We start from the raw sequence: 14,600 nt of genomic DNA on the forward strand, positions 1-14,600 counted from the left end.
CCACACTCACATGGCTGCTGAGCAGAGCTGACCACCAGCCAAATCCCTGGACTGGCCCCTTTGTGCATCCCAGTCCAGCCCTATTCCCTGCTGGAATTCATGCTCTGGGTTCAGCTGAGCAATAAAATCAATGCATCCCCACAAAGCAGCTCCAAACTTCCATGGATTATTAATGCTGTCGAGTGTCCTAAATGCAGGCAGCAGTTGCAGCTGCAGCTGGATATTGGAATCACTTTAAAACCCTTAATGGGAATAATTGTGTGTCACACAGGGAAGGCATTCTGGCCGTTCCAGCCTCTCCAGCCTCGGGGCATGAGTCCCCAGCACCCACAGCACTCAGCCTTTGGAGCTGCTGGATTCAGGGATGTCCATAAATATGAGACTCTTCATTTCAGAAGCAAATGGTCACAAAGCCTGAAGCTGCTTCTTGAGAAAATCCCATTTGTCCTAACAAACGTTGACACAGAGGAGTCATTCATGTCCGTGGAGCTGTGAGCTCCTACAGAATGAATGAAATGTAAAATACTCCCTCTTTTTTCTGCCTTCTGGTGCAAAATGAGCAGATTTACACAAGGCAATGGATAAAATTTCGGGGCTGATTGAATCTGAACCCCATCTCCGAGGGGAAGGGGCAGCTGAACGAGGCAGTGGCTGCAGCTGGCCCTGGGTGACTTTGTCCTTTCCATAAGGTCACCACAAAAACCCGGCGTTGCATAAGGCAGCCACCACCAGCAGCCTCCCAAAACATCCCCAGAAACATCCCGAGGCTCGGGGAGGAATTCCTCCTATCCAAACACCATTCTCCCCCTCCCGCAGCCCTTTGCAAGTGAAAACCCAAAGGGGGAAGCTGTGAATGGGGGCAATCGGGCTGCCCTTAACCCTTCCCCAGCCCCCAAAGCCAGCTGGGGACGCGTTCCTTACCCAGGAAGGTGTTGGAAATGTACTCGGACACTTGGTTGCCGGAGCGGCTCATCTCGGACAGGTGGGTGAGCTCCCGGTTCAGCATCCTCTTGAACTGCGAGGGGGAGAGCACAGGAAAATGGCATTTTTATGGAATCCTCTCCCGAATCCACACCGCGGGAGCGCGGGAGACTCCCCCAACACGCAGAATTCCGGGGATATTTGGGATGGAGTCGGCGGCAGATGGTTTCATTTCCACCCTGCTCGGCAGCACCGTGACTGGGTTTTTCTTTTCAGCCCACGGAATTAATTTTCCTCTAAAGATGCTCATTAGTTGCTACTGTCACAAACGAGGAGAGAACGTTTCAGATAAACCTCTCTGAAAGCTCAGATTTTTATCTCAGGCTGAGATTCCCCTTCCCTAAACCTTCCTTTGTTCTGGATTTTCTAAAATTGCTCCATCTTGTATTAAAAGGCTGCATACCCAGAGGAGAAGTATGCCCTAAATCTGAAGATCATACAGCAAAATGTGGGATTCAGGCACGATTCCCTCAGATATTCTTGCTGTGATTCTGCTGATTTTATAATCCAGCATTTTCACTGCTGCATCATTTTAACCTGCAACACCGAATTCCCCCCAAAAAATGACATCCACGGACTCTGCATGCACACTACACACATGATTAGCCAAAACACACAGAAATCAGCATTTTTAAAGCATATTTTCCTCACGGAGGCTTTCTCCGAGCAATACAGCACCAAAAAAAAAAAAAAAAAAAAAGCAGCCGTTAATAATTCGGTAATTAATAATCCTTCAGGAATTAAACCCACCTTAATGTAACCCCAAGACACAGATAACAAATAATTGGCTTCAGGCATTTTGGAAAGCTCCTGGCAAGCCAGCACAAATCCTCCCGGAGAAATCGCCGCTCCGACGGCAGAGGAGCCTTTCCCAATGCCAAAAATTCAGCGTTCATCCGAGGCAGAGATCCCGCAGGAACCGGCAGCCGCTAATCCCAGCCTAAGCCGAGCCTGGCGGCGCATCCTCCGGGCTGCCCGTGGGTGGATGCGCCCGCCCGGCAGCGAGGGCTGGGATCCGGGAATGCACCAAGGAGCGGGATGGATCCGCACGGAGCCAGCCGCGTGCCGGGAAGCGCTGGGCACTTCGGGATGGGGCTGCTCGCTCAGCTCCTGGAGGGGGTCCCCGCTCCGCAGGAGCCCGGCTCCGCTGAGCCGCGCCCGGGAGGTGATGCTGCTTTAGCCAGCCCCGCTAACACAGCCATGTTTTATGGGAAAATTAAAATGGAGGAAGCTCCGGGAATATTTAAATAAAGGAAAAAGCAAGCAGCAGTCTCCTCTCCATTCCTGCTTTGCTTTAATCCTGTTCCCTACGGAGACTTTCAAAACATTCCCGGCTGGATTTTTAAAAGCGTTTTTCACATTTTCAGGGTGATGGGGTTTTTCCTCCTCTGTGGTAAAGGGCAGAATGCAGCAACGCGGCAAAATGTCCCCTTACAAACTGAAATACCCTTCAAATTAGAGGTATAAAAAATAACCACCTTAAATCTGTAACTGCAATTCATAAATTCATACATTCATTCTTAAAAGAAAGCATCTGTCACGTCCCTGCCCAAGGCAGGGGGTGGAACGAGATGAGCTTTAAGGTCCTTCCCAACCCCAGCCATTCTGTGATTCACAATCCAGATTTCAATATTTAATCAGTTCTGCAGTTTTTGTTTCAGGCACACAAGCAATCCCTTCAGGAAGAAGCTGGAGCTGTCCTTGACACGGAACCCAAAGAAAATCCCCTTGTGCCGTGCTCCCAGCACGGGATCAGTGGGATGTGCAGCTCTCCCGCTGCTCAGGACGTCCTTGGTGATTGTGCTGGGAATGCAGCACATGCCAGAGGCCAGGATTCCCAAAATAAAAGGGCCATCTTTGCTGTGAAAGCCTCTCCTGTCTCCAGCTGCCTTCCCAGCCCCTCCCGGGGTGGTGGCACGAGGCTGCCCCGCGTGCTGAGGGACACGTGAGGCGTGGGCACAGCCCAAAATCCTGGTCCTGCTCCCTCTGACAGCCCAGGCTGGGCAAGGCACGGCTCCAGAACGTCCAGATGGGATTCCAGCTCAACCTTTGGCCATGTGGAGCAGAGGAAGTTGTGACCCATCTGCTCCTCTCCTGAAATTCGATTGGCAGGGGTGGGAAGCTGATGGCACCTCCCTTTCACCTGTGCAGCCCAAAGGTGGGGTGTGACCTGCTGGGACAATGCCACCTCTGTCCCTGCTGTCCCCTCCCACAGCAACCTGCCAGTGCCACAGAAACAGGGAATCTGGAATGGCTTGGGTTGGAAAGCACCTTAAAACCCCTCCAGTGCCACCCCTGCCATGGCAGGGACACCTCCCACTGTCCCAGGCTGCTCCAGCCTGGCCTTGGGTACTGCCAGGGATCCAGGGGCAGCCCCAGCTGCTCTGGGCACCCTGTGCCAGGGCCTGCCCACCCTGCCAGGGAACAATTCCTTCCCAATATCCCATTCAATCCAACTCTCACCATCATAGAGTGAGACCTCACGTTCCAGGTAAGTCAAGCAGCTCAAATCCTGTCCCATGGGATAGAGGAAGGAGAGGGATGAGGGATGTGGACAGAAATGGGATGTGAAGGGCGGCATCCCAGGAGATATAGAAAGGATTGGGATGTGGAGGTTGGCATCCCATGGGATAGGGACAGTGGAGGGATGTGAAGGCTGGCATCCCACGGAAGCACTGGGATGTGAAGGTTGGCATCCCATGGGATAGGGACAGTGGAGGGATGTGAAGGCTGGCATCCCACGGAATGACTGGGATGTGGAGGTTGGCATCCCATGGGATAGGGACAGTGGGGGGATGTGAAAGCTGGCATCCCACGGAAGCACTGGGATTTGAAGGGTTCTGGCTGCCCAGGAACACATCCCACAGCACTGGGCCCTGGATTTTGTCCCACAGGGTCCCCACTCCACCTCCTGCCAAGCACGAGGGACAAAACCCTTCTGAAGCTGCCCCGAAAAGGCTCGGGAAGGAGCAGGAGGGGCAGCGGGGCTGGGAGCCCTGACCCCATCTCTCCTCCCGGTGAGGCCGGTGCAGGGCAGCAGCAGCAGCAGCAGCAGCAGCAGCAGCAGCAGCAGCAGCAGCAGCAGCAGCAGCAGGAGGGACACGTGAGCCCTCCCTCCCTCCCTCCCACAGCCTGACAGCCCCGCATGTGCTGCAACATTTCCCTGCAGCCAGGCCTCCACCGGCACCAGGAAATCCAGATGATGACCACACAAACCACTTCTCATCTCGGGGCTTTCCTCACAATGGCCCCTTTCAGGTCAACGAGCCCGAGTGCCGCTGGACAAACAGCTGATAAAAATCCTTTACCTCACGAGTGGCCTCACAAAGCACAAAGGGCGGCCACCGCCTTCCCACAGAGGCACCGAGCAATTCAGTGGCCGCCACAAGGTCACCCGAGGCATCTGCGGCAGGGAAAAATTCCTCGGGATTCTGGTGTCCCGTCTAGAAGCAGGAATCTGCCCCCCACAGCCTCAATCTCCCTCACTTCTCCAGCCCTTTCATCAGCAGCTCGTATAAACACGGGCAGCAGAACCGCAGCACTGCTGCAAGGACTGCGAGGGTCAAACCCAGCTGAGCTTCCCGGAGCTCTGGGAATTCCCACAGGATTTGCCATCTTTATTGGGATTTATCACCCCAACGATGCTGGCACCTAGCAGGATTGACTTTATCACACACCTCCCTTCCAAAACCGCCGAGGCACCCCGGGTGTTCGGCTGCTCGCGGCGGGTTTTGGGGATTTTTCCTCGATGCCAGGAGCGGCGCTGCTTCCCGGGAATGGCTCTGCAGGGAGCAGGCAGGCGGCTGCCTCTGCAGGGATCAATGCCTTATGGCATGTGCAACCCCCCCGGAGCAATCCCGACCTTAAATCCGTGCGACAGCCGCGGGGAAAACAAACAGATTGCAGGGAGCGAGGAGAAAATTCCAACTGGAGCAAACCCAGGGATGGGGGCCTTGGAGAGCGCCGCCTGCAATTACGGTACCGCGGCAGCGCGCGGTAATTACGGTACTGCCCACTGCGGCCCGGGGCCCGCGCTGCTGTTCTCGTTAATTTTCCTAATTAATAATCATCCCCGCGCCTTTTCCAAAGGAAGTTAGCACTGATAAACTCACCAAGAGATGGGAATTAGGAGTGTAGGGATGAGGAGGGGATGCTCACCCCAAATCCGGGGGATTTCCCTTAAAGAAGAGAAAATCAGGAAATGCTCGGTTGCTCCCTTCCCTCCACCCCAAACTCTGGCCACAGGACCATGCAATTAACGCCTTTAACTGATGGGAGGAGTGCAGATAACACCAATAAGATGAAGCCCAGGTGTCATTTTCCATATCCAAAGGCACAGCCAACATTCCCAGCTGGTCTGGAAGCCTCCAGAGCCCTGGCATGGAGCTTTCCTGTTTTGCCTGCTCTGAAGCAACTGCAGAACTCATCTGCACCAAATTAAGTCTCCCAGAATCGAATCATTCTTGGATTACCAGCAATGACCCTATTCCATGCATCCTCTGCTCCAGGGAATCACAGCTCCTCCCCAGCTCCCTCCCAGCCCTGCGTGCAGGTGGGAATTTCCCAGATTTCCAGTGGCAAAGTTCACTCCCAGCTCCCTCCTGCTGCCCACAGCAAACCCTCCCTGCTCAGGGCTTCTCCCCACCTTGATTCCTTTGCTGAGCTCTGGTTCCAGACACAGAAATCCTGGGAGAGGGGTCCTGGCAGGGTGGTGACATTGGCACCAAGGACATGGAGTCACCTGGCAGCTGCCCTGTCACCCCTTCCTAACCAGATGTGCTCCATTTTTATGCAGAGGAAGAAGATTTGGCCTAATTTATGACTGAATTTGACAGACTTAAGGGCCCAGCCATATTGGGGGGCTCAGGGTGACCCTACCATGACCTGGCAGGGCCTGAAGGGGCTCCAGGAGAGCTGGAGAGGGACTGGGGACAAGGCCTGGAGGGACAGGACACAGGGAATGGCTGGAAGTGAAAGTGGGTAGATTGAGAAATTGGGATATTGGGAGGGAATTCCTGGCTGGGAGGGTGGGCAGGCCCTGGGATGGAATTCCCAGAGCAGCTGGGGCTGCCCCATGATCCCTGGCAGTGCCCAGGGCCAGGCTGGACACTGGGCTTTGGAGCAGCCTGGGATGGTGGGATGACATGGGCTTTGAGATCCCTCCCAGCCCAAACCAGTCTGGGATTCCATGATATGACCCCGATGGGAAAGCCCCCTGATGATTTAATGTGGAAATTCCCACTTTTCTGGCTCTTTATGGAAAGAACAACTCCGTTCCTCTCATGGGGAGGGCCCTGAAAAAGCACCCAGAGCCCTCCCAGTCCCACAGCGACTCCAGGGATGGATCCTGCTGCAATTCCTGCTCCCGTTCCTCTGGAGTTTGGAGAGGAGCTCCTGGTGCAGCACAGGGAGAAGAATAAAGACAGGAGCAGGGATCTGCTGCTGATGGAAATCCTTTGAAGTCGATTTAGCCCAGCTGGGGCTCCCCGAGGCCAGGAGCCCTTATGCAAAGCGGCTCAAAGCAGCCGGAGCCATGGGCAGGAGCTGAGGGCGATGTGGAGATAAAAGAGCAGCTCGGGTGCAGGGGAGGCTCTGCAGAGAGGGATCCTGCCCCACACTTTGATGGAGGAATCTCGCAGCAGATCTCCAGTGTTTATAAACTCTGTTCCCGACCCACCCTGGTGACGCAGAGCTCCATCCCGAGACATCCCCAGAACAAAAGGGCTCCTGGGCCCGGGGTTACTTTCGCTGAGGCAGCCGGGCTGAATCCTCCCCGCCTAATTACCGCGGTAATTAGTGCAGGTCCAGAGGCGCAATCAGACCTCGGTGGGACTGCGTGGAGCGGCTCTTTTCCCGGGATTCCCGGGATCCGCGGCTCTGGGAGCCGGGAAGAGCCGCCCCTCACCTGCCCGAGCCCCGTCGGAAATGATTTACACACAGGAGGGAAATTACTCACCCAGGCCATCGGCAGCGGGGCAGACCGGGAGGGTGGAATGCTTTTGTCTGGGACACGACACTCCACTCCAGGTTAAAAAAAAATGGGATTAATGCCACCCCGCCGAAGGAGTATTTGTTATTGACTCAACCCTTTCTTCCTGACATCTCATTCCTCCAAACCAAACTGCTGGATTTTGGAATTGAAGAGCATTTCTTCGAAAGTTTGGAAGCCAAGAGTTAAAATTCCTGCGTCTGGAGCAGCAGCAACCCCGCTTATCTGTGTTTTCCTGCTGTTACATCACTTACAGAAAGGACCGTGGCAAACAGATTTGCAGCTGTCCTTGTTACTTCATAATTCCCATCGATTTTCCTTCCTAGGTACTCCATGGAGAATGACGGGAGGTGCATTTAATGCTTAAACAAGAAAAAAACCCAACAAAACCAAAAAACACGAGCCTGTTTCACACTAAACAGCACAAAAGGAGAAAGTTTTCAGCCACATTTCAGTGCCTGGAGAAAAGTGGAATGGTTGCAGTCAACTATCAGTCATTTAAAAAATCAAATTTCTCTTGCAGCTCTTTCTGGTTCTTATTTCCTAAAACAATATCGTGTTTAATGCGCTAGAAACTCTTTTTAATGAGATACAAAGTACTATTTGTTTTTTGGGGTTTTTTTTGTTTTCCCTTCAGCTGATTTTGGAAACCCAAAAGTAAACACAGGCTTATGAAATCTCCAATTTCACATCAAAGCAGCCTTGATTTATAGAGATGTTCAAAGGAAGACTTTAAAGGAGCAACATCATGACCAACTTGTTGGCCTGATGTTATTAGAATAATTTAGAAATCCACAATGTAAATGTTGATAAATAAATAGCAGGTTGCCATAAATCAGCATGTGGCTGCTCATGAAAGCGAGAACATCTATCTGATGTAGACAGAACAATATTCAGATTTTCCCCCCCGTGAAGTTTAGCATTTCTGAGAGCGGCAGAACCTCCCTTGGGTGGGACGGGATTTACGCAACACGGGGCTTTAAAAAAGTGATGAATTGGGAGCTGGAGCTGAGCGCTTGCAGCACTGGGGCATTTCCAGCTCGTTTCCAGCCAAATGAGACTCGAAATATGCAAATTGCTCCCGATGCCGGAAAGGAAAAACTCCCTGCAGGAGCCTGCCCGAGGAAAGCGCCGGGGGTTTGTGCCGCTCCGCAGCCAGACTGGATTGCTCCATTCCCGAGAACTCCGGGTGTTACTCAGCGCTGAGGCAGGAAAATCCCCCTCGGCCGCCGCGGGGAAGGGCTCAGGTCACGGAGAAAGCAGCGCTGTGCTTCCCTGAAAATCCGTGTGTCATGTGTGGGCAAGGTGTGGGATGGGGCTGGCCCCTGGAGAAATCCCCGAGTGCCCCGCGGGGCTGGATCTGCTCCTGCCTGCTCCCGGAGCCCCTGCATCCCAGTCCTGGAGAGTCCAACACCACTGCCCTGGATCCAGTCCTGGAGAGTCCAACACCACTGCCCTGCATCCAGTCCTGGAACATCCAACACCACTGCCCTGCATCCCAGTCCTGGAGAGTCCAACACCACTGCCCTGCATCCAGTCCTGGAGAGTCCAACACCACTGCCCTGCATCCAGTCCTGGAACATCCAACACCACTGCCCTGCATTCCAGTCCTGGAGAGTCCAACACCACTGCTCTGCATCCAGTCCTGGAACATCCAACACCACTGCCCTGCATCCCAGTCCTGGAACATCCAACACCACTGCCCTGCATCCAGTCCTGGAGAGTCCAACACCACTGCCCGTGGATCCCAGTCCTGGAACATCCAACACCACTGCCCTGCATCCCAGTCCTGGAACATCCAACACCACTGCCCTGCATCCCAGTCCTGGAGAGTCCAACACCACTGCCCTGGATCCCAGTCCTGGAACATCCAACACCACTGCTCTGCATCCAGTCCTGGAACATCCAACACCACTGCCCTGCATCCCAGTCCTGGAACATCCAACACCACTGCCCTGCATCCAGTCCTGGAGAGTCCAACACCACTGCCCTGCATCCAGTCCTGGAGAGTCCAACACCACTGCCCTGCATCCCAGTCCTGGAACATCCAACACCACTGCCCTGCATCCCAGTCCTGGAGAGTCCAACACCACTGCCCTGGATCCCAGTCCTGGAACATCCAACACCACTGCCCTGCATCCAGTCCTGGAACATCCAACACCACTGCCCTGCATCCAGTCCTGGAACATCCAACACCACTGCCCTGCATCCAGTCCTGGAACATCCAACACCACTGCCCTGCATCCAGTCCTGGAGAGTCCAACACCTCTGCCTGTGGATCTGAGTCCTGGAGAGTCCAACACCACTGCCCTGCATCCCAGTCTCAGTATTCCAACAGCACTGCCCTGGATCCCATCCATGGATCCCAGCCCTGGAGTGTCCAGCACCACTGCCCTGGATCCCAATCCATGAATCCCAGTCCTGGAGTATCTAACACGACTCCCCAGGGATCCCAGTCTCAATATTCCAGCACCACTGCCCAAATACTTGGGCTGGGTTTCCCTTTGTCTGGATGGATGTGCAATAGCAGGACTGGCAGAGTTTGATTCCAGAGAAGCCCACACCGGTTTGGGTTGGAAGGGACCTGGAAAACCATTTCCTTCCACCCCTTCCACCATCCCAGCTGCTCCAGGCCCTGTCCAGCCTGGCCTTGGACAGTTATTTCCCTCTGTGGGATGGCACAAAGGACAGATTGTTGCTCTCCTTGGCTGGAAGAACCCCAGCAGGGAGGTTTGGCCCAGTCTGAAGCTCTGGGATCCTTTGGGGTAAGCTCAGCTGGGTTTCTGCTCTATCCAAAATGCTTTCCCAGTATCCAGAACAGATCTCTCCTCCCCAATTCTTTTGGCAGCTACATCTGGAGTGTACAGCTCATCTGGTTGGGTTTTGTATGGATTTCCTCTCTCTCCCCCACTGAAAGATGCATTTTATAGCACAAATGGCTCTGCAGGGAGGAGGAAGCACACAGAAGGCACATCCCAGGCAGGGATAATTCCCCAGACCTGTCCCACCTTTCCCAGAGCTGCACGATCAGTGCCCACACCAATTTCTCATCCCAGCACTGCTTTTATTCTTCCCTCTAGGGAGAGGTGAGTAAACAAAAGCAGAAACAGGCCCAAACTCTGGCTCTGCAGTGTTGTTTTTAGACTTTTACCAGCTGGAACAACGTTGGATGTGTGGAGAGCAAAAGGAGACTGAGGGGGAAGGGGAGCTGCCGAGAAGCAGCAGCACAGACCTCCAGCAGCTCGTTTGCTGACACCAAGGTGATCAAAGAAAGCCCTGACAACATCTGTGGCCCCGAGAGCAGAGAGTGCTGCAGGAGCTGCAGATCTCAGCCCCAAATCTTGTGTCAGTCACACCCTTGCAAACCACAGCAGGGCCTGGGTGCCAGAGGAAGCCGAGCGACTGCGTCAGGAGAGCCACAAACCAAAGAGCCTCCCCTGGCTCCCAGAGCCAGCCCTGCTCCTCTGGGAGCCAGGAGACCCTGGGAATCTGGGGTGGGATAACCTGGATCATATCCTCAATCAGAGAAAACACCCCCAAAGGAACAACTAACAAAGCATTTGTCATTGAACAAGAGAGCAATGCAATTAAACATGGGATTTTGCTAATCGTACGAAGCAGCAATTTAAATTTAATTTAAATCTGAATCAAGCTCTGCAGTCATCATTTAGGCAAATCCAGCTGGGGTTTTACCTGAGTAGGAGAACAGGCTTTGGAAAATTCAAATAACTTTGTGCCCTGAGAAGACTTTTCCAAGATGCCTGTGTTGGAAAAAAAAAAAAAAATCTGGCAACTTTGAATCAACAGAAGTTTGTTTTCTTCAGAAAACATGGGATAAAGAGGGAGTCCTGGCAAGAGGGCACTGAAAATCCAGGGAAGAAGTTGGTGTAGCTCAGCATCCCCCCAAAAATGTGGGAGCTGGTCCTGCCAAAATGAAAATGAGCCTAATGCAAGCATCAGATCCATACAGAAGGCACTAATTAATGGAGATAAAATTAAATGAAAACTCCTTCTCACACAGAGATAGGCAAATGCTCCTCAGAATCCTTTTGCTGCTGTTGGCCCAGCTGTGCTAAACCAGCAGCAAGGTGAGGCACTTCTGGTTTGTTTGCTTTAAGCCAGGCTTTAATGGGGGGAATCTCTCCCTCTCAGGCTCTGAGGGTGAATCTCCATCCCAAACCATCGCCACAACTTCTCCTGCCTTTGATAACTCAACATCTTTCAATTCATTTCACTCCATGCAAATGTTTGGATCAGCCCCGTGGAACACAACCGGAGGAGAAAATGAGGAGTTTGGAGTCAGGCTGTCCACAAAACCACTCCAAACCAGGCTGAGGATTAGCACTGCCCTGAAATCCTTCCCAGCTCCTTCATCCCGAGTGATGCTGCTCCTCTGGGATGTCACCAGCATCCTTCACTCCAGAGGGGACCCTGCTCCCCACATTTAGTCACTCTGCAGTGCTGCCCTCAGCTCGTGATTCATTTTGAACCTGCCTTTGAGCTATTATTTATTTAGGCCCCACCCTGACGTGTTATAACGTAAAAGTCTGAGAATGCTGAACTTATAAAACCCCATCACTTCCCAGGAACACCAGGACTGGGTAAAGGACACGCCGGAAGGTCCTGGGCACCCTTGTGGCTGGGAGGATGGGTGACAGCTCCCCAAAGGCTCCTGGGGAGAAGGATTTGAACCAAAATCCTACTGCCAACGCCTTGATCTGTGCACCAGCAGTGGCCAAGGGATCCCCCTTGGATGGGCTTTCCCCACACATTTTCCACAACATCCCAAAAGATGGGAAAGCATCCAGCACTCAAAATCCCTTTGCTCCAGGAGGGTATCCCAGATGGTGACACTGTCTCCCAATCCCCACACATCCCACAGCCAATGCTGCAGCTTTCCAATATTTCAATTTTTAAATCTCTGAGGCAATTTAACCAAGATACCTGGACAGACAGCCCAGAGGGCTGGCAAGGACGAAATATCACATTATTGATTACGTATGGCCCCAATATTCCACCCTGCTTTTAGGGCATATTTGACACCCCCAGAATGATTTACTTTAGAGGGCAATTAGCACGGGAGGAGGACGCAGAGACAGCCACCCTAAAGTCCATTTATGCTGGCACCCTAAAGTCCATTTATGCTGGCGATGAGACTGACACACAGGAGCTGACTGGGACCCAGCTCCCCAAATCCCGAGGGGATTCCAGCCTGGGCCAGGGCCAGCACCCAGCGCTGTTCCCTCCTGATCCAGCAGCTTTCCCTGGCAGCTCCTGCTCACCCCTCCGAGTGCCTGCGTTGCAAACCCCGCTCCCGCAGCGCCGGAGGAACGCGGCGCCCTGTCCTCTAGCGCAAGGACATCCCAACACGGACAAAACCCGTGAGATCACCCCCGGCTGGGGGGAACACCCCAAACCCAGCCAGAAACAGCTCCTACCTCTTGCAGCATGCCGACGGCGCGGGGTCCTGCCCGGCAGCGGCGGCTGCCCGGCCAGGGAAGGGTTAAAGAGCGACGTCAAAGCGGCGCGGAGTGCGCGGGGCGCTGCGGGAGCGGCGCTGCGGGAGCGCGGCCAGCGCGACCCCGCCAGCCCGGCCGGGCCGCTCCGACCGCCGCTTCCCCGACGCAGATCGCCGGGAATACGGGCACGGCGCGGGGCTCAGTGATTCATCCCGCCTTGGAAAAACAGGAGACGTGGAAGTGTCTTTGTTCCGCCGGCTGCCGCAGCGAACAAACCTCTCTTTGTGCGGCGATTAAACAAAGGAAGTTCCAGCGCAAAGCCAGGGGAAGACTAAACAGCTCGGCACCACTTAAGGGAAACATCACGTAGGAAGGGGACAGGGCTGGGGGCTGCCGGGCTGGCCGCAGGGAGGGGACGCTGTGCGGCCCGGCACATCCACCGCTGGCACTCGGCCGCGACCTCCAGCGCGGCCCCGGCAGTTTACATTCGGGGCCAGATGTTTATTCAGCCACCCTCTCCCGAAAGCGAGCTGCGGCCTTGCTCCGCTTTTCTGCCCGAAATGCCCTTTGAAATCCGAGCAAAACGAGATCGGTTGTGTTTATCTTGCGGCTCGCAAGCGAGAGAGGAACATGGAGCAGTTGTGCTGCTGTCCCGGGCCGCTAGCTGGACAAGCCTTGAGTTATCCAGCACTTGGGAATAACAGAAACATCTTTAAGAGCTGCAGCAAGAGAGTTTAGGGATTAGCAAGGAAGAGTCTTCCAAGTAACAGTTTGGGTAGAGGCAAGGGAGTTTGCAAAGTCATGAGAGGACACCGCTCACACTCTGCCTATTTAAACTTAGAATATCCCCAGAGAGCAGAAATTCTGTTCTCTGGGCTCCATGGACTGCAGAAAGCCTGGTCTAATTAAGGAGAGGCAGAGGTGCAGCTCAGGTCCATGCAGGTATCTCCGTTTGGGCTGCACCCTGCACGGACAAGCAGCTCTGCAGGAACAATCCATGCTCTCCATCTCTCCATTTTATGAGGTGATGGCCCCATAAAAACCTGGAGCTGGTAAGGCCAGCATTTCAGCTGGGAAAAAGACCTGCTCCTTCTGATGATCCAGGGGATGCACTGAGCACATCCTGCCCCAGATCCCAAATTAGGGACTAGAGCAGGTCCCATCTGCAGCAAAGTGAGGCTAAGGACAGCTGCCTAATGCCAGGACAGAAAATAGCCCCTTTTTTATCATCACTGACTCACAAACCCTTCTGACACAGCAGCTGCTTGAGCTGGAAGCTGGACATGGTGATAAATGCAGGAAAAATTGAGTGTATATGTAGGAATAATGTAAATAAGGGTGGTTGGGTCTCTCAAGCAACACTGAGTGCCTGCAGAGCTCCTTCCAGGTTATTTTGTGTCAGTGCAAAGCTGCGGGGCCCTATCAGCTCCCAGAAAAAGATGTTAGGAAATTCAGGGTTAGGAAAATAAACTCCCTTCGTGGCAGCTGCAAACAGGTATTTTTGCAGGTTATTTTTTTTTCTTCTAAACTAGAAAGAAAAGAGCACTGTGCACGGTTAGTTCTGCAGAGAGCCCGGGCTGGTCTGCGCTGGAAATGCATCGGTGCCAGCATCAGAGGGAGCAGCGTTCCCTCTTTGCCAGCTTTCCGCGGGATCCCTGCGGGTGGCACTGCAGGGTGCCCGGGCTCCCTGCCGCCAGCACAGCCCCGCAAGCTCAGCCGCTCATTCCCTCGCTCCTCCTGGCGTTAAGTCCCGGCTTAACGAGGAATACGCACATGTTTTGAGCGCTGCCTTCCGAACCCCATCAGCTCAAAGCCCGGCTGCCGTCCCGCATGGCTCTTCCCCCTCTGCTGCCTCCTTTTTTTTTGCCGCAGCGCTCCCGAGAATCCCCCCGCGCTGCGCGCACGGATGCCGAGAGCCTCCCTCTCTGCCTCTCTCGGCGCTGTTGTTGCAACTCTGGATTTTCTAAACTACGTCTGTCAGGAAGGAGACAGGAAATTCGAGTCACACTTGCAACAGCTGTGCCATGCCTACTATCAGGCTCAAATGACGTAGTTTGGCTGGGGTGGCGCGGGGCCAGGAACTGGCGAGAGCGGAGGTCAGGAAGATAGGTCAGTGTTTATTCTGCTGCTGCGCTTGGGAGCATGCCGAGCCGATTTGCTTTCTTCCTACC

The 14,600-nt window shown here is 53.9% G+C and overlaps 1 protein-coding gene across 5 annotated transcripts in view; it reads right to left on the minus strand.

Annotated features, from left to right (window-relative positions):
- Positions 1-14,600, minus strand: part of PDE4B (phosphodiesterase 4B) — a 57,046-nt gene that overhangs the window by 12,023 nt on the left and 30,423 nt on the right. For 3 of the 5 annotated variants that reach the window (XM_059853593.1, XM_059853591.1, XM_059853592.1), the window contains one exon: positions 922-1,015. In XM_059853593.1, the coding sequence (XP_059709576.1) occupies positions 922-1,015 (94 nt within the window). Of the gene's footprint in view, positions 1-921; positions 1,016-12,408; positions 12,439-14,202; positions 14,431-14,600 lie in introns of those variants that run through there. The other 2 variants (XM_059853594.1, XM_059853595.1) reach the window with 2 other exon arrangements.

This window comes from Haemorhous mexicanus, chromosome 9 (assembly GCF_027477595.1).
Source record: "Haemorhous mexicanus isolate bHaeMex1 chromosome 9, bHaeMex1.pri, whole genome shotgun sequence".
NCBI lineage: Eukaryota > Metazoa > Chordata > Aves > Passeriformes > Fringillidae > Haemorhous > Haemorhous mexicanus.